The sequence below is a fragment of the Symphalangus syndactylus genome, chromosome 5, assembly GCF_028878055.3.
Source record: "Symphalangus syndactylus isolate Jambi chromosome 5, NHGRI_mSymSyn1-v2.1_pri, whole genome shotgun sequence".
Classification (NCBI taxonomy): Eukaryota; Metazoa; Chordata; class Mammalia; order Primates; family Hylobatidae; genus Symphalangus; species Symphalangus syndactylus.
Genome location: NC_072427.2, coordinates 27833625 through 27861326, shown reverse-complemented (window position 1 = coordinate 27861326; position 27702 = coordinate 27833625). Strand labels below are relative to the sequence as shown.

The 27702-nt window shown below is 44.1% G+C and overlaps 1 protein-coding gene across 6 annotated transcripts in view; it reads right to left on the bottom strand.

Annotated features, from left to right (window-relative positions):
- Positions 1-27702, bottom strand: part of TBC1D2B (TBC1 domain family member 2B) — an 82702-nt gene that overhangs the window by 17081 nt on the left and 37919 nt on the right. For 5 of the 6 annotated variants that reach the window (XM_055277594.2, XM_055277595.2, XM_055277592.2 and 2 more), the window contains exons 4-9: positions 17796-17959; positions 13057-13295; positions 11953-12336; positions 5618-5728; positions 4313-4506; positions 605-1099 (exon numbers count right to left, since the gene is read on the bottom strand). In XM_055277594.2, the coding sequence (XP_055133569.2) occupies positions 605-1099; positions 4313-4506; positions 5618-5728; positions 11953-12336; positions 13057-13295; positions 17796-17959 (1587 nt within the window). The remainder of the gene's footprint in view (positions 1-604; positions 1100-4312; positions 4507-5617; positions 5729-11952; positions 12337-13056; positions 13296-17795; positions 17960-27702) is intronic. The other variant, XM_055277593.2, reaches the window with a different exon arrangement.

Sequence of the window (27702 nt, the reverse complement as noted above, 5' to 3'; positions counted from 1 at the left end):
TGTAGGGAGCAAACCTCAGCCCTCCAGAGGTCTTGTCCCATCCCTGCACAGCTCAGGAGGATGAACACCTACATTACCCAGGAAACATGAGAGACTTTTGGGCGTCCTCTGCCTATGGAAGTAGGGAAGTATGCAAGACCTGTTAAAGGTTCTAGTTTAAAAGGAAACAAGTTTAAGTCCATGAAGGGCTAAGTTTCAATCAGCTGAATAATTGTTTGAGGCAACCTCTTGATTCACAAAAAGATCCTGTATACTGCATAAACAAGGGGTGACCACCAATTTCCATTCCATGCATTACAAACTAATAAAATCAAACTTCTGATCAAAACCCGAGTGCGATGAGAATAGGAAAAAATGAGACTCCAAGTAGTTTCAAATGAATTTAACTCTTGTGTTCTTAATACTTTCTAAAAGCATGTTTGTTTCTCTCAGTTCTTCTAGAACTGGGGATACTATGTAATGAAAACTGGCTTGCTGCAATTACTTTTTTCTCTTAAAATATTGACTTTTCTTGGCCAACCAGGAAGGGAGGGAGCTGTCAGGCAGCACCGGTGCCTACAAGTTGCCTAATGGCAAATGGGAACATTTTGTGCTGTGCACCCACCTGTTTAGGCCTTGACAGTAGCCGATATCTGGATTCCGCCAGGAGAAGGCGAGGAGGACATTGCGTAACTTCTGTATGCCTTCTGAGGTGGGGCAGGAGTAATGTTTGTTGTTGGGCAGAGTTCGCAGCAAGTCCAGCTCAATCTGCTTGGAGGCCGGGTTCTGTTTCTCTAGCGCCTTCTGCAGCAAGGTCTGGAAGTGGCCAGGCTCAGTGTTGTCCTTGAACTTCCTGGTGTGACGGTCCACACACCACTTCCACACCTTGGAACGGTGCTCGTGGGGAATGCCCGCACGGATGAGGTTTTTTAACTCTGGAGAGCACATCATCTCCCTGTTCACTGTACTTGCAAAATAGTTTTCCCACTTGACCCCAGTGGAGACTTCCTGGTTTTCTGTGAGGTAGAGAGTCTTCAGATCCAACGCGCGGACCTTGGCAACCAACTTCTCTTCCTCATCATCCTCAGGTACAGTCCTGAACCCATAAATATCATATTCACTGTTGATAAAAACAAGAGGAAAAATTAAAATGACAAAGTTTTAGCAACAAAGACCAATGCAACAGAAATAGAGAGTCTGGAAACCAAATCAGGCACATGTGGTACTTTGAACTATGAGAAGCATTTCAAATCAGTGAGGATATAATCAACTTCTCAGTATATAACGCTAGGACGACTGGCTATCTATATGCAAAAATTAAATTAGATATCTACTTGATACTATACAGGGAAAAAAAAACAATCCCGAACAGTTTAACACTGAAAATATGAAATACATGGAAGAAAATGCAGGCAACAGCACAAAAACAAGATTGATAAATTTGGCTACATTAATGTATGTGTATGTTTCTTTATCATATATATACTACATATGTATAACTTTATGCTTAAAAATATCATTTTAAAAGATTAAAAAAAAACAAAGAATGTATTTATAAGCTATTAGGGATAAGGATGTTCACGTCCCAGTTAGTGAAACCTGTGGCTATTTTACATTACATGGCAACAAGAATGTTGTTAATGGAATGTTAATGCAGTTAAGACTACAGAACTTAAAACAAGGAGATTATTTGGGATATCTAGGTGGGCCCAAATATCCTCATGAGCCCTTCAAAGTGGAAGAGTCAGTCAGAGAAATGTCAGGCAGGAGAGATGGGAGGTGTGAGAGGGGCTGGACCTGCTGCTGCTGCCTGGAAGATGGGAAAAGGGGCCACGGGCCAAAGAATGCAGAGGGCTCTAGAAGCCGCCAACCACAGCTGATAGCCAGCAAGGAAATAGTGACCTAGTCCTACAACTGACTGCAAGGAACTATATTCCGCCAACAACTTAAATTACCCCAGAACCTTCAGAAAAAATGCAGCCCTTAATTAAACCTGGATTGTAATCCAATGAGACCCATGTTGGGCTACTGACCTACAGAACTATTAAGTGACAAATTTGTGTTGTTTTAAGCTACTATGTTTATGATAATTTGTTGTACCAGTAAAAGAAAACTACTACAAAGGCCTTTCACACACTGCTGCTGAGCGTAAACTTACTCAAGCACTTTGGAAATCAGATCTAGCAGAGTTAAAGGTATGTATTTTCTATACACTAGGAATTCCACTTCCAGTCTGCACCCTGGAGAAACTCTCTCACGCGGGCAAATGGGAATATGGACCATGATGGTCCTTGCATCACTGTAACAAGGAAAAATGGAAAGATCGTAAATGTCCTCCATGAGGGGAAGGAATAAAGACACCATGGTAGATTCATACAATGATGTTCTACAAAGAAGGTAAACATGCTCAGTCGTGTGCATCTGTAGTCCCAGCTATTTGGGAGGCTGATGTAGGAGAATTGCTTGAGCCCAGGAGGTTGAGGCCAGCCAGGGCAACAGACTGAGAGACCCCATCTCTTAAAAAAAATAGCTCAGGAGTAACTTGTATCAACCTGGATAACTTCAGAAAATAATGTTGAAGGAAATAAGCTTCAAAATGATATGTATCTGGGATTAGTATGTAAAAAGGTATCATCAGTCAGAAATACATACTGAAGTATTTACAGGTGGAATGACGTTGACGTCTGGCATTTGCTTTAAAATATTCCAGAAAAGGCTGGGCGCAGTGGCTCACGCCTGTAATCCCAGCACTTTGGGAAGCCGAGGCAGGCAGATCACGAGGTCAGGAGATTGAGACCATCCTGGCTAACATGGTGAAACCCTGTCTCTGCTAAAAATACAAAAAATTAGCCAGGCGTGGTGGCGGGCGCCTGTAGTCCCAGCTACTCAGGAGGCTGAGGCAAGAGAATGGCGTGAACCCGGGAGGTGGAGCTTGCAGTGAGCCGAGATTGTACCACTGCACTCCAGCTGGGGCGACAGAGCGAGACTCCGTCTCAAAAAAAACACAACACAACACAACACAACTAAACTATTCCAGAAAAAAAACCGTGGGGAGTGAGGAGGTAAAATGAAACTATATTGGCAAAACATTAACAATTGCTCAAGTTAGTTGCACACAGGGGTATATGTTACATAATTCTGTCTACTTCTTTGTATGTTTTAAATTTTCCATAAGATAAAGTTGAAAATAAACCAATATACATGGTTATTCTACTTATATATAAAATTTGAACACACATATAAATAGTAAGAGCACAAAACGCTTTCACATGGGAAGAACACACAGCACGTTTAGAAGCGCTCCGAGAGCTCATAAAAGTTAACAGCCACCGCAATGAGCAAAGCAGCAATGCCCAGCGTACAGGTGGCGCTACTGCACCTGGAAACCCGACTATCCAGGCTGAGGGCCTGTCCTCACCATTCACAGGCTGGGTGACTCTGGGCAAGTTATATCACTTCCATACCCCACTTCTTCACTTGTAAAGTGAGGATATAAACACCTCACTGAGCATTAAGTACAACTCTGCACATAAAACCCTTAGCAAAGTTCCTGGCACATGGCAAACATCCATAAAAGTGTTTAGTAAAGATGGTGTTGGGCACTTTCTGAGCATATTTCTGTCATCTGAGTAGCCCAAACAATGCAGGCTGGTGCTGTAAGCTCAGAGAAGGGAAAGGTCATGTCAAACTGAAGCAAGACTTCACCTGGGCCTACAGGGGTGGGGCAGGAGAAGCAAGGAGACTGCAGTAAGCAAGGCCTAGACACAGGGCTGGTCCTGAGTCGTGGAAACAAGAGGAGGCTGAACTGCGTGAATCTGTAGATTTCTCCTGGTTCAAGTATTTCATGAGTCTCATATTTTTTAGAAAACAGGTTATGAGAGGGTTCTTAATCCAAGATCCATCATGGGCTTCCAGATTCAGTGCTTTCCCCAAAAATATATGGGGTGTGTGTGTGTGTAGTGTAAGCTCAGTTCCCCACTTAAGGGCCCCCTTTGTTTTGAACCACCTGTGGGCAGGGCTATGTTTTAGGAGAAGGTTCCTATTCCTTGGAAGACTGGCTCCTCCTGAAGTAAGGAAGGATCAGAAGGAAGGCTCCCTTACTTACACGAAAAATAGGTCTAACAGTCAGAAGACCTGTGGTAAGTCCCTGCTCTATGACTTGATTACTAGGGGAGAATGAAGACATTACCTGTTCTGCTGACCTGACAGCATTTGTCACGAGCACCAAATGAGACACACAGTTGTGTACGGCTCTCTGCGAATGGTTCCTGCTGTTGAAAAAGGGACTTCGGAAATGGGGTGCACTACCCCCAAAAGTCACTAGTACATTTACCTGACAAGATGAGGTTTAACAAATGCTTGCTCTGGCTGCTCTTGGCTCTCAACCTGCAGAGCATCCTCCAGCAACTGGGCTATGACCTCCCGGGTGGGCCCCTGGTCTTCTGAGCACACTGGTGTCTTCATTTCTTGGAGCAATATCAGGTATTTACTTTCTATCTGGCAGAGCTTGGCTTCCAGGCTAGAATACTGCAGAGAATGTGGTGGTTACCTCCATTCAGACAGACACAGGAAGAGCAATCTTTTAGGTACTCAAATAACCAGTGAACAACAAACCTAAAACTATTAGGAAGTGAGCCAGAGACAGACTGTAGCAAAGACAAGAAATTAATTTATGCCACAGACCACCTTTCATGTTTAAAATGGCCTGCAGTGGGCTCCTCTCTTCCTTATAGAAGGAGTGCTGATAATCAGACCTCTGGATGCCAACAAATGCATCACCTCTGGACACAGGTGGAGAGAGCAGCAGAAACCAGGCTACATGCCAATTACTGAGGTCCAGCTCGGTGCCATCTGGCACATGGCCCATGAGTGGCCACTCCATGCTATACCCATTCTTTCTTAGGACACTGTGGTCCAGGACTAGCTCCCATCTGCCACCTTATCAGACAAATCAAATATACCCTACAAAACATGCAGGAATAAGGTCTGGGAAGACGCTTCAAGTTCTGTTCAAAAAAGTATATCGGGTATATAACAGCTGTTGACAAGTGTCATTTGATTACAGCTCATTTGACGACAGCTGAAATGTTTGTGGTCCCATTACACTTTGTGCAAAGCCCCTTCCAGCCATAATCATATCGGACTTTCACACCAACCCTATTGGGTTCACAGAGGAGGCATTCGCCTCACCATCTCCATAAATACAAAACTGAACAGCATAAATCAAAACCCAAATAATCTTAATTTAGGGGAACTTATAATTATGTACTTACTTTGTTTTCTTCAAAATCTATTAAAAACGCTTACGAACAAAGGTAACACACAAAGAAAGCAACACCTTATGTTCTTTTTTTAACTAGAGAAACTGAACACATTTTCTGTAGCTTCTCATTCTTACTTATCCAGTTTATGTGAAAAACTCACATCTCAGGGCATTTCTCTTTGTCTTCATCAGAGATAATAAAATGAGACTAACTATACAGCTCTATGTACTATATATATTTTAAATATATTTTGTTATCAGTAACGACATCTCTCCAAGCCTGGGAGTTGAACCGCTTTGTAAAGCATGTTTATTTTTAATGGTTTCCTAACCTTACCTCCCACCAGGTAATAGAATCCACCTATCCTGACCCACCTTTGCCATCAGATCCCTCTCTCTCCTTTCTGCATTTCTTCGTAGAGCCGAGAGTTCCAAAATCTCCTTATTTAGAAATTTGTTTTGGGTTTTGTACCCCTGTAGATTATCCTGTTAGAAAAAAAAAATCCCTGAATTCACATTGGTTGAATATTGACTAATTAATTACCTTATGTAGTCAGTATCTTGCTGCTTCACCAATCAAATAGCCCTGCTAAGTTAGAGTAAGTTCTAAAGAACTAGAAGTTGTTAAAAGGCACTTCCCAATTAATCTTTTTGGCCATTTACAGTAGTAGAAGGCAGGCAGGCATGATTGCCGTAATGGCGATGGAGAAGATATTGTTATTTAATTGTGGTAGTTTTTCTCAGCTGATGACAGGAGAAATAAATATGACATATTCCTAAATCTATGCAAATATTTTATCTATCCATATTCCATATTCATTGAGGTGGTTAAAAAAAAGCAATACCTTACTTTTTTTTTAAACTAGAGAAACTGAACATATTTTCTGAAGGTTCTCATCTTCACTTATCCAGTTTATGTAAAAAAAGGCTACATACATATACAGCCCATAACTAAAAATGACTCTTAATAACAAATCCTATGACCTACAATGTATAAGGCACGTAAGAGAACATATTCTTCAACATTGAAAAATTTCAAACTTACAGAAAAGTTGAAAGAAAAGTACAATGAACACAATATAGCCTTCACCTAAATTAGCCAATTGTTAAATTTTGCCTATTTGCTTTCTGTCTATAAAAGAACATAACAAGCTGGTGACAAGTTCTGCCGAGTCCAACTTTGAGAGCAGGTCGGGGCGGGGCACATGTCATCTTGGCTTCAGCCCTTGAAACTCCAAGCAAGAAAGCTGAAAGGAGCCAACAGCAACAAAAAGCAAACCAAAAAGGGGGTGAAGTGTTTTCATGTAAAACACTGAAAATGAAGCCAGAAAACTTCCTTAGACTTTCCTAATAATAAAAACAATGAACTGAAGAAGCTGCTAAGGATCCTAATCTGGAATCACCTCTGAGGCAGTGACTTCTAAATGTTCTTTACAAATTCAGTCTTTTATAAACGTGTCTCTTCTCCCCCCGCTTCTAATTGTTTCTCTTTTATAATCTGACAGGCTGGTGTGTGAGGTTCCTGATCTCCCAATCACAGAAGAAATTATGTTCAAGACAGCTCAAAGGGCAGGCCAGGGTAGTCAAGATAGACTCTGGTGATATCACAGGCAGGAGACTGCTGCCGTTCCCCAGAGATGCGGCTGCAGAAATTCCCCGTCGCCAAACAAGAAACCACCACGGGATTATACCACTTCCCCCATAAAGTGCAGAAGAACTGAAAATGGTTCAATGTTGCCTTTAATCGCTAACATTTACGGAGCACTTGCGATGGGTTACAGGTGCCCCGTGCTAGGCATGTGAGATTCCTAATCTTGTTTAAAACTCCAAATCTTAGGCAGCCATTCTCACCATCTTTGAGGTGAAGAACTGAGCCATAGAAAGCTGCCCAATTACCATCTAGCCTGCAAATCAAACTTCTGAGAGCCAGACCAGTGGGCTCTTAGCTCCATGGTCTCAGGTCCCGACTCCCACTAGAACTTCGATAGGCATCATACTCAGTCTGAGCAAATTCAAGTACTTGTCACGTCATGACAAGTACTTGAAATGTTGAATGTTGGACTTCCTTTTCTCACCTGAATCTTTCTACTGGTGTCTTAAAAGCTTTTTTTTTTTTTTTTTTTTTTTAAAGAAACAAGGTTGGCTGGGAATGGTGACTCATGCCTGTAATCCCAACACTTTGGGAGGCCAAGGCAGGAGGATCACTTGACGCCAGGAGTTTGAGACCAGCCTGGCTAACATGGTGAAACCCTGTCTCTACTAAAAATACAAAAAAAAATTAGCCAGACGTGATAGCGCACACCTATAGTCCCAGCTACCCTTTCTGAGGCATGAGAATCACTTGACTCCAGGAGGCGGAGGCTGCAGTGAGCCAAGATCATGCCACTGCACTCCAACCTGGGTGAAATAGTGAGACTCTGTATCAAAAAAAAAAGGGGGGGGGGAAGATAGGGTCTCACTCTGTTGCCCAGGCTGGAGTGCAGTAGCATGGTCATAGCTCACTGCAGCCTTGAATTCCTGGGCATAAGTGATCCTCCCACCTCAGCTTCCTGAATAGCTAGGACCACAGGCACGGCCACCACGCCAAGCTAATTTTTTTTGTAGAGATGAGATCTCACTATGTTGCCCAGGCTGGTCTCAAACTCTTGGCCTTAAGTGATCCTCTTGCCTCGGCCTCCCAAAGCACTGGGGTTACAGGTATGAGCTACTGCACCTGGCCAAAGGTCTCATATTTGGAAACATTAAGCAAACATATTACTAAAAGGCAGGTCAGCCAAAGGAAAGCTGGCTGGAGGGCAACTGAAGAAAACACTCAACAGTGATGGATAGAGACTGAGTGATATAAGGTGGGTCAGTGAAAGCAAGTAACATCAGCTGCCATGTATGTCTTTAACTTAAAACTTGTGTTACAGTCTAAGTAAGTCCTGATCATTTATATTACAGATACTTTCTCTAGAATGATGATGATGATCACAGCAATAACACCCAACAGTGAAGACCTTATGAGGAGCCAGGCACTGTGTGAGGGAGGGCTTTACATGGATTACCACCTGTAACCCTCACAATACCTATGAGGAAAATAAGCACTATTTCACAGACAAACACACTGAGGCAGAGACATGAATTCACCTGACCAAGTCAGAGGTCCTAAGTGGTGATCTGGGTTTGAATCCAACCAGGGCTGGCTCCAGAGGCCATGCTCAATGTAAAGCATCATCCCATGCTGTTCCACATCCCCTTCCCTCCTGGTGCTTGCTCCAGTTGTAATTCTGCTTTTCTGTTTGTGCCTCTAAACTAAACTGTGAGGCCCAGGAGTGCAGTGCCTGTGTACCCGTGCAGAGTAAAAGGGTGGGCACATAGCTGGATGCATAGATGAGCTGGAAGCAGGAGAAGCTGTAGGCACGGAGGTATTCATCGAACAGCAAACGCAGGAAGAAAGACAAGGATGAAGTAAATGATAACACAAAGGATGGACAACACTGAAATCGCTAATGAAAGCCACATGGAAGTGCTGGGGCCACAATGCTGAATGGAACAATCCAAAAGTCCATATACTTCAAAAATGGAAAAATTACGGAAACACAGAAAAGGATTGGAAGGAAACATGGAGAAATAATGACTTAAATCACTAGGGTGGCAAAATCCTAGGACCAATGTTTATTCCTGCCTCAGAATACTATAGAAACAAAAAGCATTAGACCACACCAAAAAAAGTTAGCAAATTCCAAATGGCAGAAATCTTTACAGGCAGCATCCACTGACAATAAAGCATGAAAACTGGTCAAGAACAGCAATAGCAAAAAAGATATATAAACATATCTTTAAAATTAAAAATATATAAAATATACTTTAAATAAATATATCTTAAATATATATATTTTTCCACTTAGACATTTTAAACCTGGAATCAGAAGTAGGAATCAATATTTCTTCTTCAACCATACCCTGTCTAGAGCTGAAGGGCTATGAGGGAACACACATGAGAACACCCACTTCTGTCTGTGCGCTCCCTCTTTCTCCCTGCAGCCTTTCCAGTTCTCCCAGTGCCACTGCAGAGGAGACCTGCATGAGGTGTGAACACCTTCTGCATTGCAGAGGGACCTCCGGCACTGGCAATAACAGAGCAATGTCAGAAAGCATGAGTTCATGGACCCAGGCAGGCCTCAACTGTCTCGTCTGGAATCCACCTAACAACCACTTTGCCTCTTTATCAACTGTCACCACATCACCTCACAGTTGTGATATGTTGGGGCCACAGGCTTGTTAAGTTATTAAAAATTGTTAAACTTGTTAAGTTGAGAAATGTTGGAGGAAAAAAACTTCATGGCTCAAAACCGCCCCACCCATTATGCTGCAAAAAGAAAAGAGGAGGGAATGTCCTGTTCTGATCAGCGTTGTATCCCGATCAGCTCCATTAGCTGTCTACAGAAGGAGCTGCATAGTGGACACAGCCACGAAGCATACCCTCCACACACACCCCGGCTCACTCCCCGGGAAAACCTGCTCCACACATCTCCCCCACTGCCGAGTGTCACGCACGCCCTGGAAACCCACCACTATAGTATTGTTCTACACACTACAGAAATAGACACACTTGCAAAATAAAAATTTCACCTGTCTGCTGGATGTAATGGCTCATGCCTATAATCTCAGCATTCTGAGGCCAAGGCAGGCAGATCACTTGAGCTCAGTAGTTCAAGACCAGCCCGGGCAACACAGCAAAACTCTGTCTCTACTAAAAATATAAAAATTAGCTGGGTGTGGTGACATACGCCTCTAGTCCCAGCTACTCAGGAGGCTGAGGCTGGAGGATTTCTTGAGCCAGGGAGGTTAAGGCTTCAGTAAGCTGAGATTGCACTACTGCACTCCAGCCTGGGCAACAGAGCAAGATGCTGTCTCAACAAAAATAAATACATAAAAATAAAAATTTCTGCTCTTATTAAGTAATCCCAAAATGTGTATTATTGATGGGTATATATTTAGGGTCATGTATATTCAATGTTGTGTACATTAAAAAACCCAACTTCCATTGGCAATGCTAACCAAGACCTCTTATTAAAAAAACAAACAAAAAAAAACACACAAAGGTTATTTTTTTTTCTTGCAACGGGGTCTCACTTTGTCATCCAGGCTGGAGTGCGGTGGTAGGATCTCCGCTCACTGCAGCCTTGCTCTGCTTTCCAGGGCTCAAGCAATCCTCCCACTTCAGCCTCTTGAGTAGTTGGGACCACAAGTACAAGTCACCATGCCTGGCCATTTTTTTTTTTTTTTTTTTTTTTTTTTGGTAGAGACGGGAGTTTCACTATGTTGCCTATACTGGTCTCAAATTCCTGGGCTCAAGCAATGTGCCCACCTCAGTCACCCAAAGTGCTGCTATCACAGGCATAAGCCACTATGCACAGCCAGATTTTTTTTTTTTTTAAATAGTAGATATAAGTGTAAAGTATTGAGACCAGAGGTTTTATTGTTGTTTTGGATTTTCTCATTCATAAATCCTCTGGGCCTCACATATCCAATGGGTGTTGTCAGTAAGAAGTGGTCACTATGGGGACCATGTACATATTCCAGCCATGCTGTCATGATTCCAGTGTTTTTACTTCTGTTTTGGAATTATCTTCAGGGTCCCTAGCATGCCCATCATTCCCTCACTCAATGCATTGCCTGAAAGGTACTGCTAGGCATGAAGCAAATGCTCAGTAACAACCTGGACAGTAGCAAACCTCTGCCCTCCAAGGACAAGCTCCATCTGGAGCCAAACACCCTCGGAGACATTATTTGCAAGAAGAGGGTGGCCAGGTGAGGGACGCCTTGGGGCTAGGTGAGACCAGTAGCTACAGACATGTCTGGGGTCTGCTGGGGTCAAATGGGCTATACTTGATGCCCCATGTCCTGGGGGCCACTTGTCCACCTAAAACCTCTCCCACAAAGTCTCAAGAACTGGTGGCAGCAAGAATGTTACGATCCTCCCTGTGGCCTCCCCTCTGAATCATTAGGTTTCTCTATAGGCAAGAAGAGAAATGCAGGCTGCCCCCACCTCTCACAAATGCTGTGTGTTCCTCCTACCGCATCAGCTGGTCACCACCCCAGGCATGACTAGGATGGTCACTTTTGTTCAGGAAATAGCCTCCCAGCCTGAGGGCTAGCCTAGAGAGGGACACAGGGAGGAAAGCTGTCCTTCCTACTAAGTGTCAGGACCCTCCCATCTTGGGTGTTGGGGGCACTGACTGTGAACAGGCCCTCTTCCCAGGCCTACTTGGAAGCTGGAGTCTGCTTCCCCAGCTAACCCCATACTAGCTGTTAGGAACAATGCTCCCAAACCAGGCATCCACTAGGTCCTGCAGCAAGCTGTGCAAATTGTTTGTGTGTGATTTCATGTACACAGGAGGGGCAAGAAACAGCCTCCATATGCTACAAGGGATAATGAAGTACTAAGGGTGGTATATATAGAAAGGGAAGTCTTAGTTGCCTGAAAGCAAGGGATGGGAAGGATCTGAAACTGTTCAAAGCAACAGCAAGAGTTTCCTTTCCCAAGGAGGCTCCACAGAAGATTAATGATTATTTGATGATAAGTCCTATTACACTTGTGAAAAAAAAAAAAAAAGTGTGGAGCTGTTCTGCTGTCACACCAAATCAGCTCACGGAGGCCAGGCCTCTAGGGTGACATCGGTGGTCTCCCATGCCAATCACCAGAGCCCCTGCCCTGCTCTTACTTTCAGCCTGTCCAGTTCCAGCTGGTCCCTGGCAACAGGCGCAGCCGAAGGGGAGACGGGCGCCACGGTGGGAGGAGGCCCGTTGCCCTCGCCCTCACTGAGCTTGATGATGACCTCGTCCTTGGCCTGGATGGTCTCCATGAGCATCCCCAGCTGCTCGTTGAGCTCGCCCACTTTGCTCTTCAGCGTCCTCACTTCCTGCTGAAGACTCTCCTTCTCCAAGTTGAACCTCTCGAGCTGGCTGGTAAGGCCCAGAATCTGATCATCCTTTTGGTGCAGAAGCTCGAGCGTGTCCTTTGGGACCCCCTCACAGAGCCGGCTGCTTGTGAAATACTTGTCATACTGGGATGACCGGACTGTCTGCTGGAGCAGTCGAACAAGCTCCTGGGAGCCAAAAGGAGAATGGAGTGAAGGGTGAAAAGAGCAAGGAGAGGAGAAAGAGCAGAAATCATGACAACATTACATGGAGTAATCGACAGAATTTTAGGAAATGTAGAAACTTTACTGGAAACATTTTAATAATGAAATTCCTCTTGAAGGTCTCAAAAATAGAGGAAAAAAATATTTACTCCATAAAGACTGTCTGTAGAGAACAGTAATAGGAAACAGGAAATAATGGACATGTCCACTGTAATTAGCAATGGCATCCAGTAAATGTTCACGGGTATTAAAAAATCTGTGCTCTAAGAGTCACTGAACTGCTGAACAATTAAATGCAATTAGATCTGATTAGCTCAGGAAACTGTTGTTGAATAGGATGCAGAAACTCTTTTTAATGACTGTTAAAGAACTCTGGGCTGAAACTGTGTTTAGGGAGATTCAACCTCAGGGGCAGGACTGGGCTGTGGGTGCAGACAGCAACCTCCTCTGTCCTCCTTTGAGAGATCTTCACTCTCCTTGCAAATGCAAACACCTCTGAACCAATGATCAAGCACAGCAGCCGCGCCTAGATGACCACCAGGGCAATATGAAACCTCCAGGGGAAAAGCAACTCCTGGGAAACAAAGCTGTCCCCAGAAAGACTCAGGGAAACATAAATTGGGCTTCACTCCTCCCGTCCTTGGCCTGCTGAGGTGGGGTAAGACAGAAGCCAGAAGAAGTTACCTTCTGACTGGATAGGTCTTTCTTTAACTGTTCCAGCTCTTCCTGCTGGCTCTGGACCTGCAGTTGCATTTCGGAGACCGGCTTCCTTATGCTGACGCTGCCACTGCCTGATGTGCCTTCACCTGAAGGATCACCACTGCTGTGACGATTTTTGTACGACCCAATTATGTCTTTCAAAGGGCGCTTTCCTTTGTAGGGGTTACGTCCAAAATCAAAGGGGAATCCTGAGCCAGTTACTCCTACATAAAAATAAAACTTGTATTTTATTATTATTATTATTATATTTTTGAGACGGAGTGTTGGTCTGTCGCCCAGGCTGGAGTGCAGTGGCGCAATGTCAACTCACCGTAAGCTCCACCCCCCAGGTTCATGCCATTCTACTGCCTCAGCATCCCGAGTAGCTGGGACTACTACAAGCACCCGCCACCACGCCTGGCTAATTTTTTGTATTTTCAGTAGAGACAGGGTTTCACTGTGTTAGCCAGGATGGCCTTGACCTCCTGACCTCGTGATCCTCCCTCCTTGGCCTCCCAAAGTGCTGGGATTACAGGCGTGAGCCACCATGCCCGGCCAAAACTTGTATTTTAAACAAAAACCACATCTTCCTTTTGGAAACCATAACAAAATAAAGCATCCCCACAAATCATCCTCCAGGGAGTTTGGCATCCACTACCTTGAGAACTACAGGAGATTGATGACTCTGCCCCCACTGCATTCTAGATAGTAACCAACATGCTTCAGCCAGAGATGATTGATTCCCCCCACTGGATCCTTCCTTGGAAGACTGTATCACAGGATCATTTTTCATGGAAAACTAAGACATACTAAGCATCCTATTTTTGCTAATTTGTCCTTAGCAAAAAACCAAAAACACTCAAATGTATGTTGGTTTTTGTTTTTTTTTTTTAACATACAAACATTGCTATACTTTGAATGTGTCCCCCAAAGTTTATGTGTTGGAAATTTAATCCTCAATGTAACAGTATTGGGAAGTGGGGCCTAATAACAGGTGATTAGGTCATGAGGACTCTGCCCCTGTGAATGGATTAATGTGTTATCACTAGGGTGGGTTAGTTATCACAAGAGCAGGTTTGCAATAAAAACAAGTTTGGTCCCCTGGCTCTCGCTCACTCTTGCCCTCTCTTGCTTTCTTTCTCTCTTGCCTTCCGCCAAGGGACTACACAAAACAAAGGCTCTCCCCAGATGCCAATGCCAATGCTTTTGGACTTCTAGCCCCAGAACCATGAGCCAAATAAATTTCTGTTCATTATAAATTACCCAGCCTATGGTATTCTGTTATAACAGTATAAAACAAACTAAGACATGCATGTTTTAAAGCATGACTAGATTCCCCTTCTTAAAAAATGGGTATTTGGGGATGGGCATGGTGGCTCACGCCTGTAATCCCAGCACTTTGCGAGGCCGAGGCAGGTGGATCACCTGAGGTCGGGAGTTTGAGACCAGCCTGACCAACATGGAGAAACCCTGTCTTTACTAAATATACAAAATTACCTGGGCGTGGTGGTGCATGCCTGTAATCCCAGCTACTCAGGAGGCTGAGGCAGGAGAATCACTCGAACCTGAGAGGCGGAGGTTGCAGTGAGCCGAGATCACACCATTGCACTCCAGCCTAGGCAACAAGAGCGAATCTCCGTCTCAAAAAAAAAAAAAAAAAGAGTATTCGGGAATACTGTCAGGCCAGGCACAGTGGTATGCACCTGTGGTCCCAGCTATTGGAGGCTGAGGCAGGAGGATAGCTTAGGCCCAGGAGTTCAAGGCCAGCCTAGACAACACAGATACTCCATCACTAAAAAAGAAAAAAAAAATACTATGGGATCTAAATAAATTTTAGTGTAGATAGATTGAAATATATATACTCACATTATAAAGAGGAGACACAAGGGAGTATATAAGCATGATTTATATAAAGTTAGAAAACAGGCAGAACCAACCTACACTGTTGGGAATCAGTACAGTGGTTCCCTGGGGCGGGGTAGTGACTGGAAAGGGCACGGGGGTGGCAGCTGGCTCCTGGGGTGTTGGCATCGTCCTCTTTCTTGAAGTGAGTGCTGGCTTCATGGGTGTATTCAATTTGTGACAATTCACTGAGCTATACATTTCTGATTTGGGGACTTTTCTGTATGTTATACATCAATAAAAAGTCTACTTAAAGATAGGGGAAAATACAAGGAAGGGTAGTTCACTTTCTGTGAATAACATGGACAAGTTGGAGGGCTGATTCTTGGAGCCACTTCAGGAAATACCCATGAAGAGAGTAAGATCAAAGTCTAGTGACATCTTTGTCTCTCCCTCTCTATCACATAAACTCCTCTCAAAGGGGATGAAGGGCTGGGCAGAGGGCTAAGAAGGCTGTCATCCATCAAGAAAACAGTCTCCATGGTGCAGGGAGTTTCTCCTCCCGTCCCAACTCACTAAGCACTCCCGATTCTTCCTCCCCAGTCCTGCTCACATTCATCCTTCCATTTCACCCTCAGTCTCTACTGGAAGTCACAGCCAACAGTACTTATTTTCAATAACCCAAATCCCCAGTTTTAATCTCTTTTTTTCCAGGCAGCATTATCAGCTCATACTGAGCCTCTCTTCTGGGCACTCTCACTGGCCTTGCCATGCATTAGGTAATTCAGCACATTCAGCGTGGCCACATTCTATACCATGTCACACTGGGCCAGTGGGTTCTACACCAGGATCCTGTGGAGCACAAGTAAGCTCCCTCTCACAGCAAATCATGACAGTCCTTTTCCAGGAGACAGAAAAAATATTTCCTTTCCTAAGTGCTTACTCTCGCAACAAAGGTTTCCTCAAATCCTGCACCCTATTCCTGCTGGCCCATGCTAGAATCAGGCATAAGGTGGAATTTCAAAATTATTTATTGTTATTTTATGTTTAAAATATCAATATCCTCCTAATGAATTAATAAATCTAGGACTGTGGCCAGGCATGGTGGCTCATGGCTGTAATCCCAGTACTTTGGGAGACCAAGGTGGACCAATCACCTGAGGTCAGGAGTTCAAGACCAGCCTGGCCAACACGATGAAACCCTGTCTCTACTAAAAATAAAAAAATTAGCCAGGCATTGTGGTGGGCACCTGTAGTACCAGTTACTCAGGAGGCTGAGGTAGAATCGCTTAACCCGGGAGGCGGAGGTTGCAATGAGCCGAGATCGCACCACTGCACTCCACCGTGGGCAACAGAGCGAGACTCTGTCTCAATAAATAAAATAAATAAATAAATTTAGAATTGTAAATGGCTGTTAAAAGCATCAGGCAAAAGGCTGATGGAGAATTTTATGAATGGATCAGGATGACAACCCTAAATCCTGATCAATCTTAATATCAAAAGAGAGAAAACCAGACACAATGTGGCTTCAGATGCGATGCGATAGGAAGCACGCAGCCATCTCCCCACCAAAACAGCATTCCTATCAAATCAGAAGTCAACCCTGAATCTGGGCAGGCCTCTGGCTCTAACTGCCAGTATACAGGAATTAACATGGGACAGAGAAGCATGTTAAATGACCCCACAGAAATACAATCAGCAAACCCAGACATGGGAGACTCCTCAGCACCAAGACCTGGTTTCTTCAACAAATGTGGCAAAGGAGGGGGAAGGGAAAAAAGGCCAGGGAGCTGTTTAGACTAAAAGAGACCTAAGAAGACATCAATTAAATACAATGTGTGGGTCTTGTTTGAATCTTCATTTGAACAAACTGGCTGTAAACAGACACTTAGGGAACAATTAAGGAATCAAATAATACTAAGCATTTATTGTAACTGTAAATATAATAAAGAAGTTGTGGTTATAATTTTTTTTTTTATTTTGGGGACAGATCGGTCTGTCACCCAGGCTGGAGTGCAGTGGCGCAATCTCAGCTCACTGCAAGCTCCACCTCAGTCTCCCAAGTAGCTGGGACTACAGGCGCCCCCCCACCACGCCCGGCTAATTTTTTTGTATTTTTAGTAGAGATGGAGCTTCACCGTGTTAGCCAGGATGGTCTCGATCTCCTGACCTCGTGATCTGCCCGCCCTCAGCCTCCCAAAGTGCTGGGATTACAGGCATGAGCCACCATGCCCGGCCGGTTATAATTTTTTTAAGAGTCATTATCTCTTAGAGATACATATATAGCATTTGCAGATGCAGTTGTAGATTGCAATTAAATAATATTAAGGATTTATTGTAACTGTAAATATAATAAATAAGTTGTAGTTATAATTTTTTTAAAGAGTCATTATCTCTTAGAGATACATACTAAAGCATTTGCAGATGCAATGGATTAATGCCTACAATAATAATCCAGTTGACAGTGGGTGCAGGGAGGAGCAGGAGCTTAGAGACGGAGAAGGACGAAGAGAGACCATAGTTCACACTGTAGAAGCTGGATGACGTGTACACCAGAATTCATGAGACTATATTCTCTTTTGTGTACATTTCAAATTTCTATAAAGTTTTTAAAATCAATACTTCCATAAAGAGGATCATGACTTCCAAGTGTGCTATCTCCCCCAAAAAATTGAGCCATTGGACTAGACAGTCATTTATTTCTTATAACATTTATTAAATAATTTTTTAAGCCTTTATGTTTTAAGTCCGACAAAGAAAATGCATGCCCCCATTGGTCCTTATGCTTCTCGAAATACCTGCTGATAATATGTCTCCCACATCACTGGTGGTTAACAGATGGCAGTACAGAGAATGACAGACAACAGGAAGTATGTTGATACCTTTGTTTCCTTCAGGGGTCAGCTTCTTCTTTTCTTCCTGTACTATGGACTCCTCTAGGTCCTTAGGGGTTGGGTCTAAAAGTTCCCACTCTTCATTGGTATAAAACACAGTCCTCCGACTATCATTATGTCCTCTTCCAGGACGGAAAGAAGACATCGAATTCCTATTGGGAAAAACAATATGTGTTATTAACAAAAACAAAAGTAAAACAAAACGTAATCTCATGTATATAGGATTGGCAAAAATTTAAATATCTGATGATACCAAATGTTGGTGAGGATATGGAGAAATAGGGATTCCTTTTTTTTTTGGAAATGGAGTCTCCCTCTGTCACCCAGGCTGGAGTACAGTGGTGCAATCTTGGCTCACTGCAACCTTTGCCTCCTAGGTTCAAGAAATTCTCCTGCCTCAGCCTCCCTGAGTAGCTGGGATTACAGGCTGTGCCACCATGCCCAGCTAATTTTTTTTTTTAATTATTTTTAGTAGAGACGGGGTTTCAACATGTTGGCCAGGCTGGTCTCGAACTCTTGACCTCAAGGTGATCTGCCCACCTTGGCCTTCCAAAGTGCTGGGATTACAGGCATGAGCCACCTCACCCAACCGAAATGGAGATTCTTACACACTGCTGGTAGGATTATAAATTGATACTATTACCATGCAGAGGAACTCAACAAGGTACTGTTAAGTTGAAGAAGTGCCTACCCCTAACACCCAGTATTTGCTAAAAGAAATTCTTATGTATGTGCACAAGGAGACACGAGCAAAAACATTCACTGCAGAATTGTCCATATTAGAAAAAAATAAAAAGGTACAACAACCTAAACATTCATGAACAGGAGAATAAACTGTGGCATATTCACAGTCAAGTACTATACAGCACTTAAAATTAATTCATTCATCCAGCAATTATTGACTGGGCCTACAACATGCCAGGTAATATTCTAGATGCTTGGAATATCCCAGTGAACAAAACACACCAAGATTCTTATTCTTGTGGAATGTACCTTTCAGCCAAAGCTATATGTATCATAGGGATAAACGTTTTTTAAACACTGAAAGAAAAAGAAAATGGAAGAATTATAGGTACAGCATGATACTGTTTTATAGCTTCAGATTATACTATTAACAGAGACTACTTATGGATACATATATATGTAGTAAAACTATTTTTTTAAGTCCACACACAAATTACAATTATCAAATACAGAATACTGGCAACCTCTGTAAAAGTAAAGAAGAATAGGATCAAGAAGAGAGGATTTAGCCAGGTGCCGTGGCTAATGCCTGTAATCCCAGTACTTTGGGAGACCGAGGTGGGCATATCACCCAAGGTCAGGAGTTCAAGACCAGCCTGGCCAATGTGGCGAAACCCTGTCTCTATTAAAAATACAAAAATTAGCTGGGTGTGGTGGCGCATACCTGTAGTCCCATCTACTCCGGAGGCTGAGGCACAAGAATCACTTGAACCTGGGAGGCGGAGGTTACAGTGAGAAGAGATCACCCCACTGCACTCCAGCCTGGGCAATAGAGCAAGACTCTGTCTCCAAAAAAAAAAAAACCAAAAGAGAGAGAGAGAGGATTTTAGCAATGTTCTGTTTTTAAAAATGCAGTAGAAATATGACAAAACTATAAAAATGAGTCATGGCTATCTGAGTAATCAATACACTTGTCTGTGTGCTAAAAATATTTCATTAAAAGTTTTTAAAAGTAGGTTGAGATTTCTGCTTCCAGTGCAGATGGAATAACAAGGACTAGATTTACCTTCCCCGGTGAAAACTAAAGAACTGAAAAAAAAATAAAAAATATAGGAAACCATGGTTTTCGGACACTGGCCATCAGGCAGCACAGGACAATGATCCTGAGAGAGGGAAAGCCAATGAGGTAAGCCCACCTTACTGCCTGGAGACAGTTTCTAGGCCAGGCTGCAGGCAGGGAAAACTCAGGAGGAGCCCAGCATCTCTCTGAGATGAGAAGATAGAGTGGAGACTCTCAAGGCAGTTGCAGCTCATACAGCAGAGTACTAGAGAGAAGAGAGCTGCACAGAGGGAGTGTCGCAGAGATCTTAGATGGTCCCCCCAAGTCTTCAACTGAGTACTGATTGCGGCTTCGACGTAAGAAAGCTATCTGAGGACAGGGAGAGAACCAACTGAGAGAAGCAAAGGAAACCATCCCTGAGCCTCACACGGGACCAGGAATACTGCCTAGTCTCACCAGTCAGAGTGGAAAACCTTATAATTCACAGGGCATCAGAAAGATTACTGAGAAAGGCTACCGATGGTATCCCTAAAGCCTGTGCTCATCCTACCAAGCAAAGCTTAAAAGCAAACTTCAAAAGGATCAAACTGTTCCAGAGTCATTTAATACATCTGAGAACAAAGCCCAAGAATATTTATAGCAATACAAAAAAAAAAAAAAAATCCAGCACACAAAAAGGTAAAATTCACAACATCTGGTATTCAATTTTAAAAATGACCAGGCATGCACGAAGTGGGAAGTACAAGTCACAATGAGGAAAAAAAACCAATTAACAGAAACAGACCAGAAACAACAAATGATAAAATTAGCAGACAGGGACTCTAAAAGTTGTAACTGTATTCTTTATGTTCTAGAAGCTAGAAAAAAAGAATGAACATCTTAGAGACACAGAAAATTAAAAAAAAAAAAGATTTAAATAAAATTTCCAAAGATAAAACTACAATGCCTATGATGAAAAACATGCTAAATGGGAACAAGAGCAGACCAGGCATTGTGGAAGGAAAGACTAGAAAACTTGATGACCCTGCAATAGAAACAACCTAAAACAAAACAGAAATATGACCTAAAATGAAACAGAAAAACGACAAATGAAAAAAAGGAAGGATGAATGGACCAATGAGCTGGTCACTGAAGGAGACAAGAAGGGGAGGAGATGGAATAAAAGTATGTGAAGAAATAATGACGAAAAATTTTTCTAAATCTGATGTAAACCATCAATCCACAGATAAAAGAAGCTCAACAAACTTCAAGCACAAAAATCATGAAGAAAACTGTATCAAGGCATATCATAATCAAATTGCCTAATACAAATAATATTTAAAGTTTTAAGTATAACCCTAATTTGCAAAAGAAATAAAGGAAGTCAAATTTTTATAGTTAAACTGCCAAAAGGTAAGAGGCATGTGTTCATTATGAAGAGACATCTTAATTCATTTGAGCAGTCGGTAAGTGGAGTGGTGAGGAGAGGACATGCTCGCATGAACCACCTTACTTACACGCACACACACATATGAACTTATATTCTCTTACTTAATAGATCCATACTTATCCCTAAAGCAATAAAAGGAATGAAATACGAAAACACCAAACAATATAGGTAAGTCTCTCCAAAACATTATGTTAAGTGAAAGAAGACACACAGGAGACTATACGGAGTATGATTCCATTTATATAAAAATTTTTAAAACTCAAAGCTATAGTGACAGAAAGCCCATCAGAGGTTGCCCAGGGCCAGGTATTAAGGGAAGGGATCAACCGCAAAGGAACGTGAAGGAATTTTTAAAGGTGTAGAAATGTTCTATTTTTCTTTATTATGGAGGTGTTTACATCGCTGTGTATAATTTCCTAAATTCATCAACCTATTCACCTAAAATAGGTGAACTTACTGGAGGTAAATTATAACTCAATGAAGTTATTAAAATAAACATGCAAATAAATAAGGAAGAGGAAGAAATGTATCATTTGGTGTTTTCTGAGGTGGATTAAAGGCAAGGGGGGAAAAGGTGGCTTTATCTCTAGTTTGAATCAGACAGATGATATTCTCATGTAAAACAGTCATTTCTCAATGTGTTTTTTAAAGCATAGCGTTATCCCTTTTTACTTGTACTTTAAACATTCAGAAGAATACAGAGAAATTATATAACATGCTTATGTTCTCATCACGCTATCACAGTATATGGATGTATGGCCCTTGGCTAACTGCTTTAACAAAGAGTCACCAGGAACCAGCAATTATGCCTGTTTAGAACTGATACTCACTTTCTCATAGTTTATTTACTTAGGACCAAGAAGGAGCTGGTAAACGACGTATAGCATCTTGCACGTGCTATTTATTTCCTGTCTCTTCTAGAGCCTGGCATTGTGCCACACATCTTCACAGACAACTGCATAGAAGGATTCTAGTCAATTCCCCATGGTAACCTAATGAGCAAGATACTGTATAAAGTCTGGTTTTATAAAAATTATAAAATTGTAGAGAAAACTATTTCAAAATAGCTGCTCAAAAGAAAACTCTCACAAATGCTGGCTATACTTCTGTTCATTTTTTTGACATGATTGGTTCATCACTTCACAGAGCACTGGGGCACCGCTGGACCCACTGCACTGACTTTTCAGTGGCTCTGCCTATAGCAAGGATCTCACGGGAGCCTTCTCTCAGGCGGCATGTGACTACCACCACTGTCAATTTTAGCAGTTAAATTCTCTTTGCCATTTGCCCTAGCTGTCAAACTGTGCTCCTCACCTCTGGTTCCTAAAGGGTGAATGCAGGAAAGAGAAATAAGAGCAGGGACACCCCCACATGGCCTGGGGAGAGAGAACAGTAATTTCAGTGACTTAGAACGGCCACACACCCTCCTTCCTCCCACTGCGGTTTTGGGTTTCCAGCCTGTTGCAAGCCTGAGTTGTACACTGCCGTGCTCTCACCTGCAGCTGAGGGACAGCCTTGCTGGAGGTACGGTGCTACTTGTCAAGTCCTGGATAAGAGAGAAATGGAATCACGCTCAAAGTGAAAGCCTCTTGAAGCTGAAACAGTATATAGCCAATTCCTGTTTTTGCTCTTATGTGGCGCAACCCAATTCTAGGACTGTGCAGCAAGGGGGTCATTACAGTGCAGACTTCTCAGACACACTCACCCTATCTGCTCTGGCCCACAGAGGCCTCGGTGGCAACCACGTGTCCTGCCTGTGCACTCCATGAGGAGTTCACAGCTGGTTTAAATGGAGGCACTTTTTTAGCTGGTGTTAGAGGCTGCTCTATGACAGTATTTGCTGTTTAAAGACCCCAGTCTTATTTGACAGATCTTTGAGAGGCCTTCTGTGTTCTCCCAGGCATCGTGCCAGGTGCTCACCTATGAACACTCAGCTGCTCTGATCTGAAATAAAAAGTGAGGCACCACCAAGCAGCAAAACAGCACCTTGTTAGGGGCAGTGGTCAGCCTGAGCTTTTTAAAACAAACGCCAGCAATCTGTATCATCGTTAAGAAAACCTCTTTCCAGGTGGAAGCCTGCACAGTTTAAAATGTCTAACTAAAACAGTAATAACTTGTTCGACATTCGTTTGAATTCTGATAACCAGCTAGAATTTACAAGTTGACAGAATTGTTGGGAAATGTTCCATCAAATTTCTTCCAAGTCAACCCCTCCACAAACCGCCTGCACAGCCAGGTTTCAGGCAAAACCACAACCTCTTCAGCAGGGGGACGACACTGCCAAGGCAGAGGTTTGCACTTGCCAGGACTTTGTGCACAGGAGGGAGGCAGGCTACCACTACTTCCAGCTCCCTCCCTCCCTCCAGACTACAGGCCCTGTTAAGGGAAACAAAGGTGGCGGGGCAGGGAGGAGGTTGTGTGGGGGCGGTTTCCTCTGACTGGCAACAGCCATCTCAATAAGGCTGACTCAGTATTTCCTCCTCTACAAATTAATTCCTCAAATATATTCTCACAACGGCACAGAGACATATGTACAAGAATATTAGAACAATGCTATTTGAAATGACAGAAAAGTAGAAACAAGTAGATGTTCATGGCTAAGAAACTGCTTAAATAAATCAGGGCACATTCCTATAACTGAATTCTGTTGGAACAAGAGCTCTAGTAAGGGCTAACAAGTTTGGACCTTCCAGGTAAGTGCCTATATAATGTGTCAGCTCAAAGGGGCATGGCAGGTGGCTCTACATTCCCCACCACTGCTGACCCCTCCTGACCCATCTGCTGGTGAGAGCACAGCTTTGGTGCAAGTGGGCCTCATGACATGGTAAATACAGAGAAGCCATGTCTGAGGGAAGAGTGAGCATTCTAAGTCACCGAAGTAGCTATGCACTGACATAGTGGATACTGTACGATCCCTCTAAGTCACATACACACAGAGCAAAGTTCAGGGTGCAGACATAAGTACCTTCAGTTCTAGTGGTGACTTCTGGGAAGTGGACTTAAAAGGACTTTCACTTTTAACTGTGTACTCCTCAGCAATGATTGATTTTTCTTTTTATACACACGCACGCTTACTGCAATGAAGTACAAACACACAACTAAGAAGGCAGGCCAAATGGGGAAGCTGTCAGGTGGCAGGCCTGCAAGCCAGGTCACTTGCTATGGTTTGAATATCTCCTCCAAAACTCATGTTGAAATGTAATTATCATTGTGACGGTATTAAGAGGTGGGACCATTAAGAGGTGATTAAGCCATGAAGGCTCAGTCTTCACGAATGGATTAACACTGTTATCTGGGGAGTGGGCCTAGATTCAACTACAGAAGAGGAGACGGCAATGTGGCCAGGGAAGCAGAGATTTAGAGCAAGGCAGCCACAGGCCAAGGAATACCAGAAGCCACCAGAAGCTGGAAGAGGCAGGAACTAACTCTGCCCTGGAGCCTCTGAAGAAAGCAGTCCTGCCAACACCTTAACTTAGGCCTAGTGAAGCTGATTTTGAATTTCTGGCCTCCCAAACTATCAAACAATAAATATGTGCTGTTTCAAGCCACCAATGTTATGGTCACTTGTTATAGCAGCCAGAGCAAATTAATACAATTACTCTCTAATAAGCTATTGCCCTTCAAACCAAGGACTTTGAGAGGCTGCTTTCTGTTGTGGTCCAGGCTTCAGCTGGCATTCAAGTTCGGAGCATTAACGTCCAAAGTCAGAATATATTTACTTCTGATATGATGTCTTTTGGTCCTGAGGACCTGGAAAGGTGTCATCAGAAAGACCCTTTCCAAAATACTCTAGACATTTACCTGGACAGATGAGTACATCACCCTTCCAATTCTAAGACATCAGAGCAAACACCTAATAAACATGCACAGCCTCAAAGAAACCAAACATCTAAGAAACAATATTCTTACTGTAGAACTTTCAGACAGGTACAGCTCCACAGGTTCCCTACTGCCCAAAGGGCAGACACCCCCACCCCTTCACCCTGGGAGTCCCTGGCCTCCTCAGCTCCTCTTCTATCCTCACCCCCTTAGCACCCTACGCACCTGGCACCAGAACCCATGCCACTCGTGAGACACACCCTGTTCTGACTTCCTTGCCTCTGCATGGGTGTCCTTGCACTTGCATTCCCCTTTGGACAGTCCCTCTCCATCTCTCAAGCCCTTTAAGCCAAAACTCATCTTCACAGCAAAACCATCACCAGCCTCTCCCACAACCCACACTGCAAAGAATAAGCACTTCTTCCTGGTGTGCCCAGGTAGGCCGTGACATGCTGGGTTCAGCCTTGAACTGCATCCTACAGCCCCTGTGGGCAGAGGACTCACAGGCTTGCCTGCCTGTCTTCCTGAAGACCCTTAAACACCTGACAGCAGGGAGGGACAGCCTCTTACCCAAGGGAACATCCTCAGCCCCATCCCATAGTGGAGGGGAGAGGAAGATGAAGCGGGGGAGGGAAGGAGGGCCAGCTGCCCAGCCAGGCAGTCCTGCAGAACGGGCTTCTCAAATGCAGGTGATGACCCACTGGAGGCCAGGACATCAAATTAAGGAGTCAAGAAATCAATTTTGAGGGTCATGACAAGCATTTTTTTAGTATTAAAAGAGAAAATACTACTTAGCTTTACTATATGTAGCAGTGGAATTTTTCTTTCAGTTTTATTTACATAACAACAGTATACATTTACATACAAAGATGTGTATTTTCTGCTGTCAGTTCCCAGTCAACAAAGCGAACAATGCTGTGTCAGAAGGTAACATCCTGCCCAGGAAGCCAAACAGAAAGAAAAGTGCTGAGAAGAACTGTCGTCCTGCTGGGGAAGGGAGTGTGGCACAAGGGCAGGTGGGTGTGGGCAGACCCCCCACGAGTATAAAGGGCAGAGGATGAGAAGCCCCCAGGCAGCGGGAGCAGGAGCAGCAGAGCAACTCTGCCCCTGGAAGGGTCTGGAGCCTTCTCTCATCACTCTTCCTCAAGTCGGTGCTGGACACCCACCATGAGCCAGGCAGTGTGAGGTGCTGGGGTAAACCAGAGACAAGACAGACAGGGTCCCTGCCCCATGGAGCTCCCAGCCTTGCAAGGGAGCTGGACCACAGACAAGTACACAAAGAAATACAGAAACTACAGGGCTATGAAGGAGAAGCACAGCAGTGAGGAGTGGGAGGAACAGGGAGGAAGGCTTCTCTGAAGAATGAGCAGAAGTAACCAGAGAAGAGAGAGCCCTCCCTGCAATGGGACAGCCTGAGGCAGGGCCTGTCGGGAAGACATACATCTGAAGAACTGAAAGAAGTCAAGTGGGCCTGCAACAGAGGAAATGACAGGGGTCAGACCCCACGGGACCCTGAAGGCCATGTTCAGCAGGACAGCCTTCAGCCTAAGGCAATGAGAAGCCTCTGAAAGGCTGAGGCAGTCGATTGAATTGATTCAGGTCCCTTAGAATTGGGTCCCTGCAACAGGTGGACCCAGCACAGGCAGAGGATGCAGACAGGTGCCCTTCCTCAGCCCCCAACTCTAAATACAACAGGAGACATGGCCCAATTGCTCCCTTGGTGACCCTGGACAAGATATTAAAGTTCTCTGAGCCTCGGCTTGCCATGCTGAGTCATGGTGAAAGGTCTCCGAGTCTACAGGCCAAAGCCACTGGTCCTCTCATGACCACAGTGATTTCCATGGAACAGTGTCATACACCGGCGGCCCTTCTGATACATGGGCCCCTGGGAGCATGTGAATGGATCAGCACCAAGAGGACTACTGGGACATAATTGCTAAGCACAACTTCATGCTCCTGGGAGCTATCAGAGAAGACCAGGTGCCATTGCACCACTGCAGAAACACAAACACACCCCAGCCAACTTCCCACAACTGCTGAAACTCCATGGGCCAAAGAGCAAGTCACCTTCCTTCCTGCTTCCTTCTCCAGAAGGCCTGGCTTAAAAAATGTCTGTGTGAGGCAGTAGCATGGTGACTACATGCCTTGTCTTTCTTGGCAGACATAGCTGTGCCTTCCAACAAGGAAAATCACAAGTACCACATTACGGCTCCGGGACAGGAACAACTTCCCCTAATTCACCAAACATCTGGGTGCCTGATTTGGGCTGCGCTGGGCCCTCTGCTGCAAACTGGGGCTGAAGAGAGGAGTTACTGTCATGACTTTACAGTCCTAGACACTAAAACCTTAATAGATTCTTGGGAACCCCCGCCATGCTCACAAATAACTCTTTCTACCAGGCCTGAAGGAGTCAAGAGAGAAGCAAAAACAAAAGATCAGAGCAGGGCCAACTGCAGGGCCTGCAGAAGACTTACGGGAGGCAGGCCTGGAGGGATGAGCACACATTCCCGGCTAGCTCAGCCCTTACACCTGCATTGAGAAAGGCACCCCATCCACCTGACTCAAGGAAGTAGAGACTCACTTCACCTACTGGCTCAAAAGAGTCAGCGTATTGGGAGGCCGAGGCGGGCGGATCACGAGGTCAGGAGATCAAGACCACGGCGAAACCCCGTCTCTACTAAACACAAAAAATTAGCCGGGCGTGGTGGCGGGCCCCTGTAGTCCCAGCTACTCGGAGAGGCTGAGGCAGGAGAATGGCGCGTGAACCCGGGTGGCGGAGCTTGCAGTGAGCCAAGATCGCGCCACTGCACTCCAGCCTGGGCGACAGAGCAAGACTCCGTCTCAAAAAAAAAAAAAAAAAAGAGTCAGCGTAACGACAGTGGCAGCAATACCAGCAGGCCTGG